The 27,999-nt window shown below is 33.3% G+C and overlaps 1 protein-coding gene across 2 annotated transcripts; it reads right to left on the reverse strand.

The window, feature by feature from the left end:
- Window positions 1-5: 5 nt before the first annotated feature.
- Window positions 6-27,999, reverse strand: LOC134529862 (very long chain fatty acid elongase 6). 2 transcript variants are annotated; one of them, XM_063364387.1, is made up of 3 exons: window positions 27,854-27,999; window positions 11,500-11,847; window positions 6-10,224 (listed from the first exon to the last, which is right to left on the reverse strand). In XM_063364387.1, the coding sequence occupies exons 2-3, from the start codon at window positions 11,829-11,831 to the stop codon at window positions 9,711-9,713; spliced, it is 846 nt and encodes a 281-aa protein (XP_063220457.1). In that variant the 5' UTR covers window positions 11,832-11,847; window positions 27,854-27,999; the 3' UTR covers window positions 6-9,710. The 2 variants fall into 2 exon arrangements, with proteins under 2 accessions (XP_063220457.1, XP_063220456.1); XM_063364386.1 differs by lacking the exon at window positions 27,854-27,999 and adding an exon at window positions 26,988-27,300.

Raw genomic sequence — 27,999 nt, forward strand, 5'->3', positions numbered from 1 at the left:
GCACGACGCACTTAAGGAACTACAATGATCGATGGCTGCGCATTCGTCATTTTGCATGCGAGAGTGACGTTTGCGATTGTCTCAAAGCAATATCGATACTATGTCATGATTGTTGTTAGCGATACCTTTGTATTTTTACTATTTCTGTGATTTTGTCAAACAGCATTATTTTCTTTCCCATTTATTTGTATTTTACATGGTGCTACTTTCTTAAACAAAATTTAATATTACAGAAATGAATCGCAAGAGTGACGTATGGAGTTTCTTTTCTGTTAGTAAAAGCAATGACCAAAAGGCTTTGTGCAATATTTGTCACTGCCTTGATTCTCGTGGTGGAAAGGACATGCGATCTTACACTACTACTAATTTGAAGCGTCTCATGGAAAGATAGCATCCATCTGTAAATAATAAATTACTAAAGTTAGATGTTCCGCAGGCGTCTGCATTGTCTGAAACTGCTGCGACATCGTTTGTTGAAACTGCCGCAACATCGTCTGAATGTAGGCCTACAATGGCATCATCATCCAAAATTGTGCACACAGAAGATATATTACGTCGAAAAGACACCAGTAAACAAGAAGATATTTCGGAAATGTTTAAGAGGAACATGCCTTATCCTCCTACTCACAAAAGGGCAACAGAAATAACATCACTGATTGCAAATATGATTTGCACAGACTTTTTGCCTTTTAGTATTGTGGAGTCAGAAGGTAAGAAACATTTTAACTTAGGCCTAACACATTTAAACTTTGTAACTCTTTGCTTAACTTGCAGGGATGATGTGTTAAGTTAGGCCTAATATAGGCTATAGTATACTTTTAAAGTTGCTGTTTATAGACTTAAGTTACAGAATAATATGTGACGTGATTAAAATCCCTACGTTTTTTATTTCAGGTTTCAACAATCTGATGAGATACCTCGAGCCAAGGTACAAAATACCACACAGGACAACCATTTCTCGCAGCGTAATTCCTGAGCTGTATGATGTGGTTTCCCGGAAAGTAAAAGACATTTTGGAGGCTGCAGACCATATCAGCTGTATAACTGACATGTGGTCATCTCTGGCAAATGATGATTTTGTCACTGACATGTCATTTCATTTCTTCTGATTTTGAGATCAGTGTGTGTGTGTGGAAGTTGTGCCGTTAAGTTATATTAACCACACTGGGCAGAACATGTGATTTTATCACACAGTATCTAGATGATTGGGGTATAAAGGTTAAGGTGCATCTTATTGTAAGAGATAATGCTGCTAACATGGTTCGGGCTTGCGAATTATTACAAATTCTGAGTGTTGGGTGAGCTGTTCATACTTTACAACTTGTCATCAAGGAGTCGTTATTGAACCATAAAAATTTCTCTGATGTGTGTAGCAAAGTTCGGCGTGTGGTAGGGCATTTCAGGCACTCTATATCAGCGAACAAACGTTTGACTGAATTCCAAGAAACCAACAAAATGCCATGCCACAAACTGAAAAACGATGAACCAACCAGATGGAACAGTAACTATATTATGTTGGAGAGGTTTTTGGAGCAGAGACGTGCCACATCATATCTTGGTCCAGACCTCAATTTGAATGTGGAACTAAAAATGCTGACTGGAAATTGGTAGGAGAAATTGTGGAATTGCTGAAATTTTTCTTCATGTCCACCCAAACCATTAGTAATGAGAATACTAGTATTTCAGAAGTTATCCCCCTTGTTAACGGTTTGACAAAACTTCTGTCTACTTGTAAGCCAGGAAATAAGATCAAGTCTGCCTACACTGACATGGTTCGCAACCTAAATACTCGCTACGCAGATATGGGAAAAAATGTTAGTTACAGTTTAAGTACTCTGCTTGATCCACGCTTCAAAAAATTTATTTTTTCCAGTGAGGAAGATGTAACTTCTGCCAAGTCCACTCTTAAACAACAGCTGAGTTTGTTACAGACCCCAGAACTTCATTCACCTACCCTTGACAATAGCACCACAAGTTCCAGTGACACTTGTCACGCCATACATTATTTGTTCACAAATCTAATTTCCAGTAGTAGTAATGTTGGAGCTAGTACATCTTTAGCGCCTACACAAGAACTTACTAGGTACCTTGAGGAACCACTTTGTGCCATTAATACAAGCCCACTTCTGTAATGGAAAACATCTCCTCACCAATCACTCAGAAATATTTGTCAACGCCTTGTGGTAGTGTGGCATCAGAGAGACTGTTTAGGACAGCTGGTGCTCTGTGCACTAACAAAAGGAGCTCCATAAGCCCTCAAAAGTTGCGAAAGTTATTTTCTTTGAACAAAAATTCAAAATATTTATAGTGCTGCTTCCTAAAAACTACATTTGTTTGGTAGTGTGGCACCTGAGAGGTGCTCTGTGTACAAACATAAAAGTTGTAGTAAACAAGTTTAATATTTTTGTTTTAAAATTAAAACTTCTCTAAACTTTAATTAACTTCCCTATTGCATCCTAAAAACTGTGTTTCTTGAACTGCCCAAGTCATTTTCTCTTCGATGTGAAAGCAAACTGTAAGATTTTGTGTGTGTTTGTTATTGTATTCTCAATAAATAACTTAAAAACATTATACAGTATGTGCTTTCTGAAGTATGTATCGGCATCGGCATATCGGGTGTATCACTAGGAAAATGATAGTATAGCTAAGCTAGATGACTGGCTTAAGTAAAAGAATCACTCACACCTTTGTTAAATGTTTCTTCCAAGTTTCTTTTGTAAAATATGAGAAATATTAGTGCTAAGTTGCTTAAACTATAGTGTCTCTTAACAGTGATGCCAGAGTTGAAAACAGAAAAATTTAACTCTTGACTTTTTTTTTTAAAGGAAAGACTTTGATATACTGATAATTCAAAGTTATGATAACTTTTGTGAATTGTTAATCTTTCATTTTGTAAGCGAGACTTGATACAAATAATTTACCAGCATCTAGACATATTTTATAGAAGCATGAAACTTTCTCGCAGATTTTCACTGTTATAACTTGTACCAACATGAATATCTACTGATCAGTACTATGCAATCATTATCTGAATGTACAGTTAGACATTCTTGAGTACACACTGTATGCTAGCATTTCTGGGCCATGTATGCCTCCAAGTTCCCTCATCTGATTTTAGTATGCAGCAATGCAGGCTAAAGGAAGGCATGCATAAGCTAAATCACCACGTTATAACAAAAATATTTAATGTCCAAATAACAATTACATACATCTAAAAAAACAAAGCAAACTTAAGGTAAATGACACGGCAGTAAGACAAATAAAATTTGTGTGTTTAATACGTTTCGCCAACCAACATTTTTCTTCTTCCTGAAATCTGTTTCTATGAAGAGAAAATACCATAAATCCCAAATTAATGATTATAAACATAAATTACAATGAATAAAAGTAATAAACTTAACATTTACAGATCAATTTTAGAAATAAAATAGCCACATTATTTAAAATAGTGGTCCTTAAAATTGTACACAGCAGCAAGGAAACCTTTTTAACTACAGTGTAAACTCTTTATAACGTCACTCGATTCAACGACAAACTCCTTAAAAAGTCGAAATTGCTTGACTTTGGTTGGTTTACCTTGTTTTCTATACAATAATACACTCTATATAGCGTCACGCTCACTCTATTTAACGACAACAATACGGCATTAGAAATCATTAAGCAGTACTTTCTAAGTTGCCGAAGTTGATAAGAACTGCAGCTGTGTACGTTCTTTCGTTAGCTGTTTTGTTGTTGTATTATCTAGAACGTGTTTACTTCGACTGACGTCCCGGAGATTCTAAGAAATTTTGTCTTTTGTTTTTGTATGATGAACTTGCACATGTTTACCTCTGTCACTAGACTTTTGTCAAGTTGTTACACGTCATTATCGCAGTTGCTTACAGACATTTGAACTGTAAACATGGCGAGCAAACAAAAATCCTTGTGTATTGACGAAAAAGTTTTATTAATACGCTCAATAGAGGCGGGAGAAAAGATCAGTGATGTTGGAAGACGCTTTGGATTTAGCCGCTCTACCGTTTCTACAATATGGATAAACAAAGAAAAAATAACAGACTATACGCAATAAGTGTTGTTATTTGTATGAGAATATTAATGTTCCTGTGTAAAATGTGTACTATATTAATAAAATATATTATAGAATAGTAAAATGATATCTTTTATTTCTCTCCAATTAACGACCCTCTCTATAACGCCGAAAAATGCTCAGTCCGTTAAGTGTCGTTATATAGAGTTTATACTGTACTTAAGGGGGAAAGGAGCACCAAAATTATAAAAAAATTCAAATTTTTTTTTTTAGTCATCTAAATCTTTGAACATTCCTCTTTTCAGTGGTGTATCAATTTTGATTGTGCACCTACTAGAAATATTAAAATTATTATTATTATTTTTTTTGCAAAATAGTGCAGGTCAATTCTATATGCTAAGTGCGTGCTTACTAATTCTTTGATTTGTTTGTGGGGTCTTGGGAAGATAAACTGGCAGGTAAATGTAAATATATTATCTTATCAGTGTTAGGTAAATTTGAAGTTGGGAAAATGTTTTCGTATATTGGCAGCAGTGTACAGTGTATTGGCCATTGTTAGAGCCCATGAAAATTGGTAAATAAAACTGCCTGATTTCGGTAAATAAACTATAAGATTTCGGTGCTATAGTTCGGTAAAAAAAAGTATTTCGGTGGTACATTTTGGTAAAAAAAGAATTTTTTTTTGTTAAATGAGTGCATTTGCTCTACTAATTATTTAATTTCATGATGCATACACAAAGCTGTATATGATACTTGATACAGCAATCACTAGATTCCTGCGTAAGCCTTACAGAAGTGGAAATGTTATCTAATAGATTATATACACATTACTTTTAAACAAACTAGAGAATTAAATAAGGTATTTTCACGTAGGCCTTGTTTCTATGAGGTTTCACTATACATACTTGCCCATATTACTTAACGTAAATTAATTTTAAAAATTTATCAAAGGGAATACATTTTGTCAAGTTAAGTTTTTTTTTAGTTAATCAAGCATTTAGACTGTCTCAAGCTTAAATTTTACATCAAAAATAGTGTCTAGAATTTTACAGTCTGTGTTTATGTATTTAAACATTTTGAGTATTAAATAGGCCTATGCTATGTTCCTGTACAAAACTTTATAGAATTAATTTTTTCCTGTCAGGAGAATTGGCCACTTTGGCCAAATAGTTTGGTAAACATTGTAAGGAAGGGTTCCCTAACAAATTAGTTAATTACAATGAGTATGGTACCTGTAAAATTTCAGGCTCAAAAGTTTTTTTTTTAAATTTACTATAATTTTGTTTTACTACACATTTTCCGGCCTCTTTCCCATCAAATTGTGTTTATTAGGACGTTAGAACCGTAACACATTTCCATGACTTACCTTTCATGTATTCATTTAACTATTCCCTCATAGCTGGCTGATCTAGCTTCTCTAGGGGAATATTTACAGAAACAAATGCACGCACTGTATCACTTGCAAATTTGACTTTAATTTCCTTTACTCGTTTATGGAGAACAATATTATCCTCAAGTGTCACTTGCCCTTTGACTCCCTAACCTGATGGTGATGTTTGACTTTTTTTCTTCTCTAAATGAGATGTTCGCTGTTTGCAGTGTTTTTCATATGTATCTTTCCTTTTCCAATCTACTACCGTATTGCAAAATTTACACATCATTATCCGCTTTTCTTTATTAAAAACAACGAATCCTTCATGCTCGTATTCTTTAGCTTGTTCAAATACTGATACGACCTTAGGCATAGTGAAGTATCAAGTAAACTTCAAACAAAACAAACCGCAACTACCAATTTTCGTTCACATTTAACTATTTACATGGAACATAGGATCTTTTCAAACCTCATTTGGTCATTTCACATGACCGGCGTATTGCGACGTTAAAATCCCATAACATCTCTGTTATTATTTATAAGCAATACAACAACGGAAACGAATATGGCCAAACAGCTAATTTCATCCACATCCCGCTAGGAACGCTGATAAATGGTTGCAGCTTTCGGGCCGAGTGTTTGGTATTTATTTTTCTTCAACTTATCTATGGCGCATCTCATAATAAAGATGGCTTACAATGTTTTGGTTTACTAATCAAATACGTTTTGCGGCAAAAGTATTATTGTGAAACTTAATATTCATATCGCGTTAAAATTTTGACATTTTTCTGATATTTCGTGAAACAATAATATCGCGAAAAGTAATTAATTTCGCGGCATCGCCAGTTATTTTGTGAAAACGAAATGCTGTAAAATCAAAATAGGCGTTTGGAAACACATTTGTAAGTGCTTAGAATGTAGTTCCAAAATCGTTAGTAAAATTTCGCGATTTCGTCATTAACGAAATTCGAGTACCTCTAGCCATTGTGGTTCAGTAATACTATTCTGCAAGCATGTTTTCTTGTGGGTTTATTGTGTTCTGCTGATCCAACATGCCGAGGTTTTATAATATAGTATTCAAAAAATGAGTAAATTGGAAAAAGAAAGTGAAATTGAGTGACAAACAAGTTTCGGGATTGCTACTAAATTTTACTTCTAGTATAAACCAAAATAACGCGTAAATTGGAAAAAGAAAGCGAAATTGAGTGACAAACAAGTTTTGGGATTGCTATCAAATTTTACTTCTAGTATAGACCAAACTAACCTAAAAGGAGACTGTTCCAGTTCTGTGCATCATGTTCTTGAAAAATCTTGTAGAAAAAAACTAGGCGAAGTGAAAGAATATTACCGTAACATAAATACAGGAAGTGAAATGTTTGAGGTTACTGATATTTCTATACTGTCAGAGATACTTAGATTAATGTTTTATGCAAGCTGTGTGCTAAAAATGGCATATGTCTGAATGTAAACAAACATATAGGCAAGGCTGCAGAGTTAGAAATATTTTGTAAACATTGTAATTACAAGACAACATTTTCCAGTTCTACTAGTATAAATGTAAAAAATCCTGATAAGCAGATGATTTCAAGTAAACATTATAGTGTAAATATTAGGTTAGTTTATGGACTTCGCGCAATTGGCAAGGGAAGAGCCGCTGGTGCCATGTTATGTGGTGTAATGAATTTAACAAGTCCACCATCAAAATTTGATCAAATGTGGTAGGTTCTGCTGTGGAGGATGCTGCGATGAAAAGTTGAGGAAGCTGTTGAAGAAAATAACATGGATCGTGACATAACTGTGGTGTTTGATGGCTCTTGGCAGAAACGGGGACATACGTCGCTAAATGGTACAGTTTCAGCCACAAGTGTAGATACAGGAAAGGTAATTGACATTGCAATCATGTCTAAACACTGTAAATGCAAAGGATTACCAGGAAACCATCATGAAGAGCGGTGTTCATCAAACTACAGTGGATCTAGTGGTGGTATGGAGGTTTCTGGAGTGAAAGAGATTTTTGAGCGTTCATTGTCACTGTATAATACAAGATATGTGCGCTATTTAGGGGATGGTTACTCAACAGCATTCAAGGCAATTCAAGAAATGAAACCATATGGCGAGTGTGTACAGATTACAAAACTGGAATGTGTTGGACATGTTCAAAAGCGAATGGGTTCAAGACTGAGACGACTGAAAAAAAGCATGAAAGGAAAAAAGTTGAGTGATGGAAGAACACTAGATGGTAAAAACAGGCTAACAGACTCCACCATTGATATTAGCCAGAATTATTATGGACTTGCAATAAGACAGAATACTGAAAGTGTGGAGAAAATGAGGACAGCTGTCTGGGCTCTGTTTTGACACATTTCATCGACTGATGACAACCCGCAACATGATTTGTGTCCAATAGGAGAAGAATCATGGTGTAAATATAACCGAGGAAAAATTACAGGAGAAACTTATAACCTTCCACACAGTTTACCATTCGCCATAATGGAAGAAGTAAAACCAATTTTTCAGGATGTGTCAGAGATCAATCTCCTGAAAAAGTGTCTTCATGGTCGTACTCAGAATCCAAATGAATGTGTGAATAGCGTCATATGGAGTAGGTTGCCCAAAACTGTGTTTGTGCAAATAAATACTCTTCATTTTGGTGTTTATGATGTGGTAGCATCATTCAATCAAGGAAATATTACAAAATGTAAGGTATTGGAAGAACTGGGGTTGAGTATTGACTCTCGCACTCTGATGCTATGCTACAAATTGACTTAAAAAGACTTAGGCAAGCTGAAATGAGTCAGAAATTTGCACAAAAAGATCAGACAGGCTAGGAGGAATGCCAAAAGGAAGCTTGAGAGTGAAATGGAAGAGGACATTGACAATCCTAGTTATGGAGCAGGCATGCACTGATTGCCAAATGTGAAGGCCATTTTCTAATAACATCTTTTTTCAAACTTTAAGGTAAATTTTCTTGACTTTGGTTTAATGCTGGGAGACGAAACTAACAGAATGCCTTGATAATGTGGTTCTATGAATACTGAAATAAAATCTTTGAAAAATATTCACAATAATAAAAACAAAAAAATTATATAACCTCAAAATATGAAAAAAAAAATTACAAAAAAAGTTTAAAAAAAAATTATAAAATATTAAATTTACATTGTTTTATTATATTGTTATTTGAGCATCAATATTAATTATATACTTACAACCTATAAAAATCTGGAACAAATAGCTTTCATAGATTTATCTAAAATGTTCCTTATGTAAAGCCTATATTAACATTGCAAGCATAGGGTGCTCCGTACCCCCTTAAACAACTAAGCTTCTCCCCAACTATAGGAGACACAAAATAGAGTCACTATACGGCATAATTTAAGGTAAAATGAACAAATATAAATTTAATGTCACAAAGTAAAAATATTTTGTAATACCAGACTTATGTTTTGGCAAAATTAATATTGGAACATCTTGTAAAGATGCTATCCACAACTTATTATATAAGTTTCTGGCAAGATTTTAGGAAAAACTACAGCCTCCTGTACTTTGGCTTCTATGGGCGAAAGACAACGACCCTGAAAAACTTCTTATACAGACATGACCAAAATTATATCATCTGCAGACCACCCAATGAAACGGAGACAAGTTGAGGTAGTTTATGAGCAATGCCTGACAATTCTGTACATTTCTGAGTACTTTTAAAACATTACTATCACCAGAAATGCAAATTGGATCTATATGACCACCAACAAAAATTTACCCTTATAAACCTACACAAAATCCTTTGTTCAAAACAAAGAAAAATCTAACTTATACAAAATTTGTTAAGTATAGTTTATATATTTAAATAATTATTTAACTACATTTCTAACACACTATTTGCTGCTTTTACTTTTTTCATGGCCTTTTCTTCATTCATAAAATTAAAAAATTTAATATCATAGTCATAAAACATTTTTGTGCAGCAAAATTCTGAGTTTAAATATTTGTGAGACATTCTTAATCATGTCAGAACACCACTGCCTACATTTTTTCAACACAAAGTCATTACATTGTTATTGAGTTTGAGAACCTATTGCAGCCATACATTTGAACACAACTGAACAATAACTATATTATTGACCAACAGTGTATTTACATCAGCCAACAATTAATAAGCGTATAGAAATGGTCTAAAATGTTTTAAGTTACATATTGCAACTCTAAAACCATTCACTTTATTAAATTACTAAGTAGTATAACAATACCTCTTACACAACCATAAAGCAACAACATATTACTTAAATAAAAAAAACACTACCATTTTCCCCACTCTCAAGCAGATTTCTTTGAACAACCGTCAAGTTTTGGCTTTTTCATAACAAAATAGGTTTGGTAAAAAAACCTTACAAAAAGTATAAAGTAACTGAAGTACATGGCGATGGATAGCTTAATGTTTGTGTAGGAAATATGGCAGTCTTGGCCACCACTAAGGTACTTATATGCCCACACATTTACTATACAACCGACAACCATTTGGGTTAACTGACAAGCTGTTATGAGCATTGCAAATGGACGTGGTAGCATGTATCCCATTGCGCGCAATGCATAGTACGTGTACATTATGGAATGTACGCAGTAGTTCATGACAATAAACCACCTTGCAGATGCTGTGTATTCGGTATACGAGAACCATGAGTACAACAAAACTGTTACGTGGTGGTACCAGTGCAAGAAGATGAGAGGCTGCTTCCGTAACACTATGAACACAGTGTCTCCCAGCTCCGGCAGCTTCGACAGTACGAACATCCAGGTCCAAAACCCAGACACACAATCATCTTCTATGAAACTAGAATTAAAAAAAGTTAATGTTAGCGACAAACATTTCTTTTTAACCGTTATTTACAGTATCTTACACAAAAAGTTCTTACAACAGAGAGCATAGACAATTTTAGCCAAGTTATTAATTGCATAATAGGTGGAAAAATATTTTTGGTCATAAAACATAGAATATAATCACTAAAAATAATTACCCTAGGTTCTTCTGTTTTCATTTAGTGCACTTTAAATGTTATGGCAAACAATGTGGTCATACTTGTGAATGAATGAATGAATGAATGAATGAATGAACGAGGGAATTTGGATTTAATGTCTTGTGGACATAGTAGTCATAAACAACAGATGACAGATCAAATGCTGAGCTGAAGCAGCACAGAATTGGTGGGGGAAATAGCATAACATTGAAAACACTTGAAAAGTTTGTTACGGAGACTAGCGTCTCTGTACATGACATTTTGTATTGTACGCCTGCACGACTGAAGAACGCCAGCCACACTTTCTGCATGGGAAAAGCTTCTGCTGTCTTCAGCAACGTCCGGCTATTCTTAAGTTTCACGGGGATTTGGGCGGAAACGCCACAATGTCGTTCCTGTAGGCGTGAACAATCTATGTGCTTCCAATACATGGTAAAAGCTCAGATTTGGGGTTAAAAAGGGCTCCCAGTGGACAAGCTTAAGAGAGTGTGCTGAGGTGAGGAATACCAGCCCCGAGGAAAACGCCAACAGTGCCGCCAATACGACGTCAAAAAGCCGCCTGTTGCCGTCACCTTGACCGATGTCGCCACGAGTCGAACTTCAAAAATTTGCTTCGTTACAATATTAACGAGAAGTCAAAGTTGGACTTGTCTCTGTGAAGTAGTGTTGGCGACTTGTAAAATATTTGAATGAACACTGATAGTAGAGGTATGAGTGGTAAGTCAGGCTCACACTCTTAAGTTTGTGTAAATATTAGGCGTTAATACAGAGGGCGAGGATGGCAGGCGTAGCCAAATGCTAGAAGATGACTTGGCGTATACTACAATAAGTGATGGAAATATAACAGTGAGATGAGGCCACAGTGATTGAGTGGTTAGATCATTCGCATCCCACTGATGTAACTCGGGATGGATTCCTGGCGAGTCAAACCCTGTTACTCACATGTGGAATTGTGGCTGATATATATCATATGACTTTATTGCCATCTCCACATATTTCTTAATACACATTAATGAATAATTATACAAAAAAAGATAAGTTCACATTTACTTTTTGGCACATGACAATTTTGTGAAGTAAAATTTGTTTACCTGGGTACACACACAGAGTAGTAGAACCCATTATTCTTGAGAACATGGAAAAATTCCGGTGCGGTTCGGTTAGCTCCCATAAGGCTAAATGCAGCTAACATGACGTTCCACAGAACGAGAATGCGACGAAGTTGAAATCTTGGACGGTTTTTCATATAATACTGCATACCAAATATGAAAAGTACATAAAATCCACAAAACAAGAAACCAGTGGTCCAGTACTTTATCATCCATTCTCTTGTTTCTTTATGATTAAACTGCTCTTCAAAGTTAAAAACGTAGGAATAATTCGAAGGCAATGTATTTACAGAATTCATCTTGTGACTTCTCATAAAAAGCTACTGCCAGCTGGAAAAAAAAGAGGAAAAAAATTACACTAAATTAGCTTACCACTTTTACTCAGGTTGCTTCAAAAGACAATTGGTGCAATAACAAATATTTTACTAGCAATCAATCTAAAGCAAAGACATAATAATTTAAAAGATTAAAACACTAAAAGGTTTCTTGCCAAGAAATCCATACCATAAGATTTTTCTAAATTATGTAATTTGACAATTATGCAGTGTTGAAATATTGACCCTTTATAAAACTTATTTGAAGAGTTAATTTATATTTGGTGCTTTCAGTAAATTGTTGATGATCTCATAAAATGTACCACAAGCTGTCTATTAGTTATGTCCTCCAGTAGAATAACAAAAGACAGGGTATCATACAGACACACACATTACAATCTTCTACAAAATGCAATTTCAGATTATTGTATTTTAGTGCATAAATAAATCTCAGCTGGATGCAACAATGACAATGTGAACTGCTCCTAGAGACAGACAAAGGTGTCTAAATTAAATTAAAATATTTTCTCTCTACGATAAAAAAATTGACAGCAAATTTTACTAACCAAGCATGAGCAAATTATTTACGTAATAAAGAAAGTTTATTTTTTACATTAACAGATAAAACATAAAACATTTTTAAACATGTGTATTTACAGAATCAACAATTGAAAAATTACTTTTTGATGTGAAAACATCTTAGCTCTCTTTGAAAGATTTGTGCAATGGGAGTGCATGACTTGATGTAAGCTTTTAAACATACGCCATTGCTAAGCACATGTATGTCTGTAGAAGAAAACTACTAAAAACCAAAAGACAAAAAAAACGAATTAAGCAAAAATTGCTGTTGTCAACAGGATATATACACCACATAATATTCCATAACAGGAATATGGTCAACAAACAAAGAAAAACGGACTAAAAGAACGAAAAAAACAACCCACAAATGATGAATTGAACCCCAAAAAATTCAGCACAACAGCTTGTTTCTGTTTTGGAAAACTATTGTGTTTGTTTCGTCTTTTCATTTTGTTGTGTTTTTGTCTCGTTTCAACTGTTGTGCTGAATTTTTTTTGGGGTTCAATTCATCATTTGTGGGTTGTTTTTTTCGTTCTTTTAGTCCATTTTTCTTTGTTTGTTGACCATATTCCTGTTATGGAATATTGTGTGGTGTATATAGCCTTGTGACAACAGCAATTTTTGCTTAATTTGTGTTTTTTTACCTTTCAGTTTTTTTTAGTTTTCTTCTACAAACATACATGTGCTTAGCAATGGTGTATGTCCAAAAGCTTACATCAAATCTTAGCTCTCAGTATACTGCATTTGGTAGCAGTCAGTTCGTGAAACTGGAACGGAGGTCAATGAACCAAAATGTGTCACAAAGATGAGGGACACACGTGTCGTAGCATAAACACATAGTCACTTTCGTAAATATTAGGGTACATACGAAACATATTGGTTTGCCAAATGAAACTTTAGTAAAGTGAAACAACCCAGAATATTTAGTAAACAATTGTCATAGTAAAAAGAAATTTAAAGTTTTAAAATACCTAAGAAAACTGGCATTACATTGATGATACATATTCTCTTCCTAGATTCCCAATTGGCTTAATAGCACAACGATAGAGTGCGTGCTTAACCACAAGGATGTCCCTGTAATTTTTTATTTATTTATTTTAATAACAATATAATATTATAATACTGTCCTCATAAAACAAAAGACCTCAACTCCAATTTTTTCATAAAATGAGTTAAGGTGATTTTCTTCGTTCCAATGATGTTATACGTCATAATCTAGGGTAAAAATACAGTATTACACATTGTACTGTCTTATAATGAAATCAAATATGGCGTATCTCCAGAAGTGTTGCCCTATTACTAAATTAAAAAGCCTCAACTCTTCATAATAATTCACATAACCTCAAGTACAAAGGAGTTAAGGCATTTTGTTTTAGAATACGGACTTGAGGTTATATGTTTTATGAAGCATCCCATATTGCGTACATAGAGATTTTAGATATGAAATTGGTGAGTGAGCTGAGATTTCTGTTTTATTATGTTGGTAGACCAACGTATATTTTCTAACAATCATAACATGTCCAGTCGAGAAACGAAGAGTAGTAAGGAAGTGGTAACAGTAACTTGCTGCTGCATAGTGATAGTTCTTTGAATTTTGTAATTTTAGTTGTGCAAAAATCTCATCAATGTGCTCCGACAAACATGTTTAATACCAGCAGCAGAGCTGGAAGATTATTAGAGCTAGCTGTGCGGAAAACAGAAAATTCAACAGCTGCAGCTGAAAAACCACAACTGGGTGACTTAGGCTAAATTGTTTATTTTTAAACGAAGCTAACAAAGACAGTACGGAATACGGTGTTAAAGACAGACATTTCGATGTTGAACCACATAGCTTCTTACACGGGCCGCATGCCACCCGTGTAGAGGGCAACGAATGTTTTGAGGTTAATGATGAAAACATACATTATCTTGAACTTCTTACTTCTAGTTCAAACACCCATGATTCTTGTAGCTTTGGCATGCCAGATGCAGAACAGAAAACTGTAATAAATGATGAAAGTGTCGCTACCATTGTTGATTGTCAAAATCGGTCCAAAGCAAATGAACTTCTTCCTCCTAACTCTAACGTCCGAAATTCTTGTAGTTTCGTCGTTCCAGCTACAGAACAGGAAACTGTAATAAATAATGAAAGTGTCGCTACCATTGTTGAATGTCAGAATCAGTCGGACGCAAATGATGTTGAACTTCCTTATCTGGATCCGACGCTCGCGATTCTTGTGGGTTTGGCATTCCAGCTGCCGAACAGGGAACATTAATGAATAATGAACGTGATTCTTTCGTTGTTGCAGATCAAAATCAGTCAAATACCAATGAATTGAGTAATTCAAATGATTCAGCTTTGTTAACCAAGAAGGGTTTTCCGCGAAAGCGTAAGGCAGTCACTTATACACGATGATCGCAAAGAGCTTAAAATTGATAATAATAAAGCAAAACACAATGTGAAACCCCCATGTACGGAAACATGCCGGAAAAAATGCACCACAAAAATTAATGATAATCGAAGACTCTCTATCAACAATCAATTTTGGAGTATGGATGCAAATGAACGTCATATGTTTATCTTATGTAATACGCAGAAACAACCTGTCAAGAGAAGAAGAGGTTTAGATGATCACAAACGCACCCATTTGTTTTACTATTCTCTGTGGGATGAGAATGGCCAAAAACATGTTTGTAAAACCTTTATTTTGACTACTCTTGGCTTCACAAAAAATAATGACACTGCACTCCACAGTGCCCTCTCTTCACCAGATTCTATCACACCACCTAAAGATATGCGAGGTTGCAAAACACCTATTCGGATAGATAGAGATGCTATTAAGTCACATTTTGAGTCGTACCATTCGTGTGTATCACACTACAGACGCGAACATGCACCTAACTGCAGATACCTACCTAGTGATGTAACTTTGGTGGACATGCACAATGACTTATTAACAAAATATCCAAACCTGAAGTGTTCTTATGATTCGTACAGAAATGTTGTGAATTCCATAAATATATCCTTCACCAAACTTGGGCACGAAGAGTGCGAATAATGCATCCGTATTACTCAGAAAGATCCAGAGCATGCAACAGATAAAGATGCGAAGTGTGAGGACTGTCAAAATATTCTGCAGCATCTTCAAAGGGCAAAGCAAGCTCGTGATGAGTATAAAAGGCATTAAGCATCAGCAAAACTGATCATGATACCTTGTATTATTACGCTGATCTTCAGAAGGTCATCATGCTTCCGAGAATGGATACATTGAAAACTGTGATGTTTACTCGGTGCATAATTGCATTCAATGAAAGCTTTGTTCCACTCGGTGGAACAAATAACGACAATGATGATGGAATAAAGTCAATAGCTGTGATCTGGCATGAAGCTGTAGCAGGCAGAAAACAAGAAGACATGATCTCTGCATTCTTCATATTCTTTTTACAGAAAAGGGATAAGAAGAAGATTGTTTTGTGACTCGACAACTGCGCAGCACAGAACAAAAACTGGACACTGCTGAGCTTCATTACATACCTAGTTAATTCAGACAAATGTGTTCAAAATTATGTTGTATTTTTACGTAATACATGTTTTGTGTTAAATATTTTATATTTTGTATGACTAACTTGTTCATTCATTATGGAGTTAAGGTAATCCATCAGGACATGTGCTCTAGTGTACAATAAAACTTTAAAGCAGAAAGCCTTAAGTCCATTCTTACTAGCTTTTTGACGCCTATGCGATTTTAAACTAATTTCACATAATACATAATTATTTTTAACTATCTTAAATGCTTTTAAAGTAGTCTGAGATTTTTCATATGTAAACAGTAAGCAAAAATTGGAGTGACTAGAAAAACTCGTCTCCTTAAAAATGATATCAACTGGAGTTGAGGTTATTTAAATTACGAGGGCAGAATACTCAATCAGCTCAAAACCAGTAAGGTTGTTTGTGGGAAGTCTTTAGAGACTGATTTCAGTAGTTTAAGCTAAAAATAAATATACAAACATATTCAGTGATACATTATGTGTTTTAAAATGATTCAGTTTAATATTTTAGTAATGCCATAGAAGTATAACTTCTAATGTGTGCTGAAACTTTATAGTATTAACTGTTTATTGAATCATAACAAACTGGGAAGTATTTTGATAAAATTCCTTGTCGAAAATCAGGTACAAAGCCGGGGTTTTATCTAAGCAGTTTCTATTAGTTTAAAATTTCCGGTTGATATTAGGGATGAGCTGTATTTACAATAACCGGTATATACAATGGTTAAGAAACACTAACCATTTCATTATGTTGCTGGGTCTCTGATAACTGGTTATCAAAGAAAGAGAATCTAATTCTCAACTGTGCAGTAGCACACATTAAAAATTACATTGGTACATCACTAACAATTTGTAATGTAATCCAAATTAAGTGGTTGTGACAAAAATTACTTAAACTAGACTAATTGTGAAGTGCTTCCATGCTTAAGTACTGAGTTTGTTGTTAGTATCATATTTTTGAAAGTCCTCAGTTTTGCCTTTTAAACCTTGGTGCATCTTGCTAACTTATATAAAAACATGTGGAATGTTATTCATTCACCTCTTAAACTAAATTTTTCATATCATTTCTCCAAATAATTACATTTTAACATAGAGCTTCAAGCAAGAGTTAATATATATGCTTTACAATTTCATGTGACACGTGACCTTGGCTTTGCATCACATGACAGATTTATTATATAAAAAAGATTAGTAATATTAATGTATCTACTATGTCAAAGTTTTGAAACATATTTTGCAGTGGGATATATGACTCTGAATTCTAATTATATTCATAACCTCTTAGCCTAAAATGGTTTAAAACAAATGGTATTAATAAAACATTTGTTTCTAAAATAAACTGTAAATAGTTTTTGATATGATTTTATAGTGTTTGTAGTGTCACGCGTCCTTGCTCTCCCGACTTACAAAACATTTTTGAAAATAATTGTATTTTATTGTTGGATTCAGTACATAGTACTTGGTTAGGTTTCTTGTTGTCATGTAAATAACATTTGTTTATCCTTTTTGGAGGTATTTATTTGTTAGCAATATGATTTAATGATCATATTTTACATTAGTTCTTGTTTTAAAGTATTTTTGATGATATACTTAATTTTATTTGGTAAAGCCATTGACAGTTGTTTTTATCAATATTTTGCTTTTTGGTTGAGTTTTCACATGTTTTAACATATTTTATAGACATAATCTAAAATAAATTCCTCTTGTCTGGAAGCAGTCTGATGAAGTGTTTCTGTACATGTTGTCAGTTTACTAAGAATAGTAATAGGTAGTGTAAGAACTGTGAATTATGGATATTCCCATGAACGATACAATGAGTTAAAGAGAGACAGAATGTGAAGGTCTCAACTATATGGTTGCAGATATTTTTCAGGTGGTGTCAAGCATTTTGTGATTGGGTTACGTCACATGAGCGAGTCAGTCATCACTTGGAGGTCGGCAGTAGAAGTCACGTTTCGGGTGGTGGCTCTCATTATTAGAATGAGAGCATGACGAACTTCACGCATGTGATCCAAATGCCGTGCGTTGTTTTAAACTATAATATTTGACCACAGCTTAGACCAGGTGGAGTCTTGGCAAATAACTGGTAGCCACACCAAGAGGACAATGTCTTTCAGCCATTTGTATTGTGACTTGGAAAGCGACCGCGGGGTTTCATATCAGAATTAGCATTGAACATTAATAAAATACTGTGTCCGAGCAATGAACTACTTTGTTGGAGAAAATGAAACTGTTTGCTTTTAAGAGTTTTATATTTCATCATGTAAAGTAGTGCAAAAGTTTCTTGGTCGGCAGATGGCAGCGATTGTACTCTGTGAATGTTCGGTAAGGGAGCATAAATCAGTTAATAATATTTTCAAGAGACTTTATTTTATTCAAATATCATAGCGAGTAATTTTTTTATAGAACTTAAACAGTATTTTCAGCACCTATCAAAAATTGTCTACATGCATGTAACAGTCAAACCAATGTGAGCTAGTGTGAGTTCTGACTTGCTTGTTATACATGGCTAGGGATGCAGGAAAAGAATCAATACTTTTTGATACGGAGTAGTTTCCATTCTACACCAATAATTTTGTAATGAATACTTTTACTCATTTGAGTACATTATGCCAGATATCTAATCTAATAATCCTTTGATTTAAATACTTTTAGTAAAATGGGTTAGAACTAATTAAAAATCTGCCTGAATGGTCAGTTTCACCATAGCTAGTGCCTTTTTATTACTTTACATAACAAAATTGAGATAGTGAATGAGAGAAGCGAATACATTCACATTGCTTCATTCACTCGCATTCATTTTATTCACGTGTCTTGTTCGGTCGTGTTTGTCTGGATCAACGTAGTGAATTCTACACTCTTTGTATGAATGAAAGTTTCGAACACGTGACCAGTTAATCTGAATCACGTTCTTACCACCATGGTTTGTCTTGGTGTATTTAGTGATTCTTGTTCAGTAAAACACAGCAGGATGGTGAAATTTTGCAGTATTTTGATAAACAGAATAATAATAAAGTGAGGCCCAAAATCTGTTTCAAAACTTTAAAATCTTCAGGGAATACTTCAAACATGAAAAGCATTTAACAAACACCCTACCACATTAGCAAGGTTAACTTTTATTATCTAAATGAACTATAATATATTAGTAATTAACTTATAATATGACATAATTGACAAAAGATTATTGACTGGAGTAGGGGTGCAACAGAAAAAAAATAGATATAAATATCCAGAATGCATTTTCCTATTTCTTGACGTGTTTTCTTATCATCCTGCAAAACGCCATTGCGATACTTCAAGAAATTTACCAGTAGTTTAAAATTCAAAGTGTGTTACATTAGATTGGCTACATCTGAAATACTGTGAGATCATGTGAATGGGTGGTTAAGAATTACCTATTTTAAATGTACCTAACCTAACCAACTATTAAAACTATAAAATTTAACATACTTCAATGCCCTTCTACTGAATCTTTAGAAAACATTTTGAGAAGTAATAAAAAGCATTCTTGGATTTTTTAAAATTTTTTTCAGGCACTAGACAGTTCTCGAAAAATATTTCTGTACTGTTGCAAGGATTACCAACACTCCTCCTACATAACCTGGTAAAATTTGGATATGGGCTTTTTGAATTGGAGGAATTGAAGTATGATAAAAGAGGTTTTTTACCTGTGACTAATTGTATTTTTGAGAGCTTAAGTTAGCTTTATAAAAAACACTGTAATACAATCGTGTGAATAGTGTGTTAGGTTACGTTAGATACATTAACTATACTGTGAAGTGGTGTGAACTTTTGGTAATGTTACGTTATCTACTTTAAAATTACCATAAAATTGTGTGATATTTATCCATAACTTATATAAATCTTAAGTTTTTTTCAGTCTATTTTTCAGTGCAACAGAATGAAAAGGAGTGTATATGTTTGTTAGTTTACATTAATCTATATTTTTTAAAAAATGCTGTTGTTAAATGTTTGATACCAAACAGTCATAATCGCTGAATCAAGAATCGCAACCCTCAACATAAAGAGAGCCTCAAAGTGTCTTTGGATAAATTCATGACCACTTCAACATCTGCAGATACAACTTCCAGCAAGCGACTGAATGCTTCAATGTCGTTTGAACTACAGAGTTTTAGAATTCCATTTTGAATTTCAAAATGCTCTTTTTGTGGAAGATCAAGGCACATCTGTGATGCTCAAAACCACATTTATTTTTTTTGAACGGGAAAAGCCACAACTCTGCAGTATTACCAAGCCATTTTGAGGGATAATCAAGAAACGTATGTTGTACTCAAAAATACTATTTTTCGAGAAAGCTGCTATTAACCCCAAGGTAAATTCCTACATTGGCAGCTTTTTCTTTGAAAGGAGGGGGCAGAGGTATTTTTGAGCAATAGACATACCATTATTTTCCCTGAAAATAATGTTTTCAAATTGATTTGGATTCTGATAAACTTGCAAGTGGATAAAGCCATAAGTTGGGGGAAATTGTGGGGTAAAAGCCATCAAAAAATTTAAAAAAATATTGTAGTGAATATAGTTAAAATGGCTGTAACAAATATAGTACAGAGAACATAAAGATTTTACAGCAATGCTTCCATGTTTTCAATATTGCTGAAACCCAATTTTCCCAGAATTCGTGTCAGTTTCCAACATACAAGTATCCTAAAACATCATAACATAAGGATCAAGTGCACAGGATTTAAGACGTACTAAACTACTGGACTTCTAAAGATCGTGGTGGCGGTGTTTTGATAGCAGTCAATAAGATTAAATTCACTTCTATTCAGCCTATTTTTAACCTGGACTACCCCGGAATTGAATCTGTTTGGTTAAAAGTTAAAATGGCTCAGAATAAATCCTTTATAATTGGCAATATATATTTAACACCCCAAACATCTCCAAATATTTATTCATCTTATTTAGAGACTTTAGAAGATAAACTGGCTGCTTATCAAGATGAGTTAGTGCTACTTGGTGATTTTAACGTCCCAGGTGTTGATTGGACCAATAATCTAACTACCAACATCGAGCACACGAACATCAAGACTAAAGCAGAATATCTTATAAACTGTATATCTAGTCTTGGTCTATCTCAGTATAATACAATCCTATCATCCAAAAACCTCTTAGATCTTTGTTTTACAAACATCTCGCAATGTTCAGTATCTCGTGCGGATGAAGCAATTGTCACTGAAGACCCATCATCCTGCCTTAATTATAAAAATAATATCTGACAGCATTCCTTAAGTGGTCAGTTCTACTAGAGTCTCTAGGTCCTATATAAATGGTGACTATCTTGGTCTTTACAATGCTGTTAAAAATTATGATTGGTCAAATTTCTATGAATCTACTGATGTTAACTATCTTGTTGAACAATTAACTACTTGTATATGTCACAATATTAATGAATTCATCCCCGTTTTCATTAGCAAACCATTTAAATACCCTGTTTGGTTTTCAAAAGACTTAATTCAAGCTTTAAAATCCAAGAAACATTTTCACAAACTTTACAGAAGAAACAAAAATATGTACTATTTTACTAAATTTTCATTCTTTCGAAAACAAACCAAATATCTTATCAAGCATGATAAATTTAATTGGACCAGATCCACTAACAATAATATCAAGAACAACCCTAAGACGTTTTGGCGCTATATCAAATTAATAAAAAAACGGTTATCATGAACAGCATTCGTTAAAAGTTAATGATGTTGTATCTAGTGATCCAGTGGTGTTGACTAATGTATTTGCTGAATACTTTTCAAGTGTTTATGTGTCCTCTAATGTCAATTACCAAGTTCCCACCTTAAATTCATTCCTTGATACAATATCTGTTCCCTCTGTTTCTGACAGCCTTGTGCTTTGGGGCATAAGGGCTCTAAAACCCTCTATGTCTACAGGACCCGACGGGATTCCTAATTTTATTCTGAAAGGCTGTTCACATTTATTAGTACCCCTATTAAAACATTTATTTAATACTAGTTTAAGAACCCAAATTTTTCCAAATAAATGGAAGATTGCAAAAGTCATTCCAATTCATAAAAACGGAAGTAAATTAAATGTGGTTAACTATAGACCAATATCACTATTAAATGGTCTCTCTAAAATTTTTGAAAAAATAGTTTCTAAAATCACTAATTTCCAACTAAAAAATTGTTTATCTAGTAATCAACATGGCTTTAGATCAGGAATGACCACAGCCACCAATCTAATTACTTTCCTTAATCCTATTTTTAATGAAGTCATTAGCAGGGGTCAGGTAGATGCCTGATATTTTGATCTCGCTAAAGCTTTCGATACTGTAAATCATTCATTACTATTAGGCAAGTTACATAATTACGGTCTTAGTGACAATTATGTTAATTGGTTTTCTAGCTACCTTAAAAATCGAACTTTTTTTGTATCTATCAACAACTCCAATTCTTCAAACTTTATAGCTAGTTCTGGAGTTACTCAAGGTGGTACCTTGTCTCCTTTACTTTTTAACATATTTATTGATGATATTACTCAAATTCTGAATCATTCTTCTGGAACTCTATTTGCAGATGATCTAAAAATTAGTAGAAAAATTTTCTCTTTTAATGACTGTTTATTATTACAAACTGACATTAATGAAATTAATAACTGGTGTAAAGTAAATCTTGTGACCCTCAACAAAAGCAAAACAAAAATAATATCCTTTACTAGAAAATACCTTCCTATCAAATATGATTATAAATTAGGCAACACCTTAATTCAGAAATCCTCTTCTCTCAAAGATTTAGGTATCATTCTAGATTCTAAATTGTTCTTTCACCAACATGTTCAACATTTAATTTCTAGTTCCCGAAGAACATTAGCTTTAATTAAATATGTCACATGTTATGCTACAAAAACTGATTCTATCCTCTCACTTTATTTAGCATTAATCAGGTCAAAACTAGAATACTGCTCAGTAATTTGGAACAACATCAATATGTACGATAATATGAAAATCGAAAATATAGGTACAGAATAAATTAATAAATATTATTAATCAAAAACATCTTCCTCTACCCAACCTGATATCTCTCTCAAGTCGAAGAGAATTACTTGACTCTATTTTCATTCAAAACTGTTATACTAACAAATTGAATTGTAAATATATACTTGACAACACCGGTTTAAGAGTACCTCCTTTTAACAGTCGTTTAACTTCCACTTTATGTACAGTTAATAGAAATAATGATCTTATCTTTAGGCTAATAACCAATTTTAATAAATTTGATAAAGACTTCAATTATTTTCCTTAGTTCTTAATGATCATGTGTGTTTTAGTTCTGTATTGTCTAAATTGTAATGTTTTAATTTTGTTTTATTGTGTTCGTTATGTGTGTTTTGTTTTTATATGTATTATATTGTATTGTTTTGTGTTTTTTTTCATTTATGTTAATTATTGTGAGTGTATTTTTGTCTAATTGTGTACTAACCATTAAAGGCTTTGTCCTGTTAGTTGGCATGTTACAATTACAAATAAATAAATAAATTAATAAATTAAATAATTAAAACATGAAGCATAATGTCCAACAAGATATACAGGAGCATGCCATCAGGATCAAGACGTTCGCGATCATCTAGAACCTTTGACAAAACATGAATTCTGCGAGGTACCTAATGTAATTAGATATTTTCCGACCGTACTGATTTACTTTCTGCCTTACATTACGCGACACTCGCAGAAACACCAGCCATGCTTTCGTCAGAAAACACAACGGTACAAAACCGATGAAACAAATATCAACAATCATAAATTTCTGCTCCCAGCCAAATGATGCGGTCACTTAGTAAAAAACACACCAAATAATATGCGAACAACAAATACAATTTGAGGATTCTTTCCTCCATCCCACAACAGAACTAAATATTGTACAAACTTAAATTCAAATGCAAGTAACCAAACAAACTTTCCTTATAGTTGCAATCACATACACAACCGTAAAACTAAGTATAAAAGTGTTTCCATTAGCTAATAAATAAACTACCACACCTGACACAACTAGAACTAAAAAAACACACACACACACACACACACACACACACCAAGTAATCATGGTGCTCATGAAGTACATAAGTAATAACAGTACTTAAACTGTTAACCTTTTGCAGTAGATTAAAATCTCACCATCTTGTACTCATGTCTCTACACAACTAAAATGGTTAGTAGAACTGGTTATTTTAGCAACTTCTGGGTAAAAAAAAAATATCCGAAAGAGGTATGTTGGTAAATATTTACTTGAGCGGTATATTCGAAAAAAAATGTTAAAAATCCGAAAATACCTTTATTTTATGCTCTTCAACTTCCTCTTTTCATTAAAAGTGGCGGAGGTAAGAAAATCCAAATACTTTAGGAGATATCGAATTTTTAAATTTCATCATATGTAGTTGAGCGGTATTTCCGAAAATAGATGTTAAAAATCCGAAAATACCTTTATCATATGCTCTTCAACTTCCTCTTTTCATTAAAAGCGGCGGAGATAAGAAATTCCAAATACTTTAGGAGATATCGAATTTTTTAATTTTGCAATACAAGACCTGTGGAACCATTCGAGCGGCGCCATTTTTGTTATTTTGCCGTGTGTTCGTGAATACGTGAATCGTGAATGATTAATTAATAAAATGGTTGATTAGGTCAGGTCAGTTACATTATTAATACTTTCAAACTAAGCCTACATTAAAAATTATTTTGTGAATTAATTTTAATGGCTGTTTAGTTTTAAAATATTTATAATGTAACTGACCTGACCAAACAAACCCGGACAGAGGGTGAACAGTAAACTAAAATGGTCGATTAGGTCATGTCAGTTACATTATAAATACTTTCAAACTAAGGTGATATTAAAAATAATGTGAATTAATTTTAATTATTCTTTAGTTTTAAATTATTTATAATGTAACTGACCTTACTTAACAAACCCGTAACAAAGGATGTACAGTAACAACTCACTTAAATTTTTTTGTTACTTATTACTTGCGCAACAATATCAAAATAACAAATAAGACTTTAAAATTAGAAACGTTAAAAACTCACCTAAGTTGGAGGCGGTAATTAAACACTGTTTTAAACAATAATTGAACTAAATTATCAGGTATTAGTTCATTTGAATTCTGGCCTATCACGAACAATCACGTGACATCATTATCCAATAAAAAAATATACTCGTACGTAAACAAGAAACAATGGTGCACGCACGCCACAGGAATGCGCTGGTTTTGTGCTGAAATTTAAAAATTCGATATCTACTAAAGTATTTGGAATTTCTAATCTCCACCGCTTTTAATGAAAAGAGGAATTTGAAGCGCATATAATAAAGGTATTTTCGGTTTTTTAACATTTTTTTTCGCAAATACCGCTCAACTACATATGAAGAAATTTAAAAATTCGATATCTCCTAAAGTATTTTGAATTTCTAATCTCCGCCGATTTTAATGAAAAGAGGAAGTTGAAGAGCATAAAATAAAGGTATTTTCGGATTTTTAACATTTTTTTTCGGAAATACCGCCCAAGTAAATATTTACCGGTATGTTTTTTAGTAACATTTATGGTAATGATTTTGAGATAAGGAAAGCAAGATTACGATATTTTAATTACCTGCTAACAGTGTTAGTTACTACTCAGTAATCATGTTGTTTTGTTAGTGCCATATTTATTATGCTGGAAACGAGGGTGTGTAAAATATTTGTTTTTAACATAATTTTTTTTCATATTGTGTATTTTTAAGTTTTTATTAGTGTGTATTTGGTGTAGGTTTGTTATTATTTATACCTTCTTTAATGTAATGGTTTCATTTTGTGGGTTGTCGAAACTACAGTTTGTCTATTCAAACTTTCAAATAATTTCTATTTGAGGGTTTTAAAATTAGTAGAGTAGAAGTCTTTTTCAATATATTTTAATGATTTCATGTTCGAACGGACAAATTTGGATGTTCTTATTGCTGCAAATGGGGCCAGTTACTTAACCGGTTGTGCTTTTTTTTATGTAAAGTTGTTTTGGTGTTGGTTGTGACAAATTTTAGTGAAGGGTGTACGTTATTCACCATGTTGGATTAATTATTTATTTCCGAGTTTGGTATAAATATTATGTGAAATTCCAATATTTCAAAAACTTCACATGTAGTTAACAATTTTAACACTGCCTGTGAAGTAACCCAGGCACCACCATTTGAGTCTCTACTGTGCTTGCCAACAGCTTGCCTCGATTATGACAAGGAGCTTAAAATCATAACCTGTCACGTAGTGGCAGTTATCAGTGACGTGGCAAAGTTACTTTCTGCTATTACAGTAAACAATAAACATTTTTGTACCACTGGATTATACAAAACTTGATAGTGGAGAATTAATTTGAAGTCAACAAAAATTGTATGGTTTAGCAAGTTGAAAATGACTAGCCTAAATATTTTTGGAAAATTATATGTGATGCTTTTTACTTCTTAAATAAAAATAAGTAAATTTCATATCAATATATTTTTTCTTTTATAAGCTTTTACCGCACAATTTCCCTCAAGTTCATAGCTTTACCCACTAGATAGTTTCAGATAATTCAGTAGAAATATCAAAATTCTGTTTTAAGGGTAAACAGAGGATCTGTAGTGCTAATCTTGCAGAATAAACCCTTTACACTACTTCACAGTTTTTTAAAATTTAGCTAACCTAACCTAACATAACCAAACATCCAAACTATTGTAAAGTATTTTTAAAGGTGCTAACCTTAGCTAACCAACCATTCACACAATCTAAAGTATTTTAACTGTATCTAACCAACTAAAACAACTATTCTCACCTATCACAGTATTTGTAACCTAAACTAACCACTCATTAAATTGCTTAACTAATATTGAACTACTATAATTAATACAAAACCCTCTTTGGGAATTGTTCACAAACATCTTACCGAATGAAGAAATTTTGTATTTTTTTTACACTAAAGAGGCTCTCTTTTAGGAATTACCATTACTAGGTATCTTTTAAAATTAATAATCCAGCGAAAAAAATCTATCACGGCGTTTGAAAAATAATAAGTAGTATATTTACCATTATTCTTTGATAACTCTAGTTGTATAGTTGTTAATGAATGGATATACAAAAAACATCTTCCAACAATATTAGCTACTAAATAACATTAAACACAATACTAATGTCATAAATGCCGATTGACAATGCAAACACATGTAGTGAAATGCAAGAATCGTCGCGCCATCTAACAACATAGGTCGCCTTCCTGACTCGAGTGTAGCCACTGACCATGGTACTGGATCTTAGGCTTCATCCAAACTAACCACGCTACTGCTCGTGAAGGAGTCAGTACATGAACGACACATACAACAACCGGTAAAAAACACAGCTCCGTTTCATTATTATATTTTTATTGTTGCATATCACACTTTCAGTCACGTTGTTCAAATTAACGGGTATTGTATAAAAAAGTTATCACGTAACCCGATTTTGTTAACAAAAACTCGTCAAACTTGATATTTTTTTTTTTGTATTTTATATCAAAAGTCAACCAATAAAATTAAAAAATACAAACATACGAGTTTGTCATCTTCGCTTTCAAAATTAATATGAGCACTAATGATTTTTTGAGACTATAAATAGGTTATAACTATTGCAAATTGCTTTTAGTCGCAGTTCTAAACCAAAAATTTATTAAAGAATAACTCATTGTTAACTATTTGTGTGAAGTGAAAAAAAATTACTTATTATGCATTTGGAGATGTAAAATAAAACTAGTTGAAACTTTAAAACCATTTAAATGTATCTGTAAAGTTTAACACTGTATAAACACATCGGGCATTCCTATTACTGTGAACAAATGAACTTTGCGCACATAAATTGAAAAGTCGTAACTCAACAATTACAAACTGATCTATTTTAGCAATGCAAGAAATTAGACTTACCGCTAGTTGTCTTGCTTGAATATTTAATAGGTTTTATTATGGCGAGACAATGGCTGAATTTAATTAGCTGCAAACTGCTACACCTTTTATATAAATGATCCCTGTACACTATATGGATAACATCCGTCGGTGCTACTACTAAACGC

This window comes from Bacillus rossius, chromosome 2, assembly GCF_032445375.1.
Source record: "Bacillus rossius redtenbacheri isolate Brsri chromosome 2, Brsri_v3, whole genome shotgun sequence".
In the NCBI taxonomy this organism is placed as follows: Eukaryota; Metazoa; Arthropoda; class Insecta; order Phasmatodea; family Bacillidae; genus Bacillus; species Bacillus rossius.

Excerpts from the sequence above, each read along its gene's own strand:
- LOC134529862 (XM_063364387.1), bottom strand. The coding sequence starts at position 11,831 with ATGAGAAGTCACAAGATGAATTCTGTAAATACATTGCCTTCGAATTAT. Across the intron at positions 10,225-11,499 it reads TACTCTGTGTGTGTACCCAG|TTTCATAGAAGATGATTGTG; the intron begins GTAAACAAATTT and ends TTTTAATTCTAG.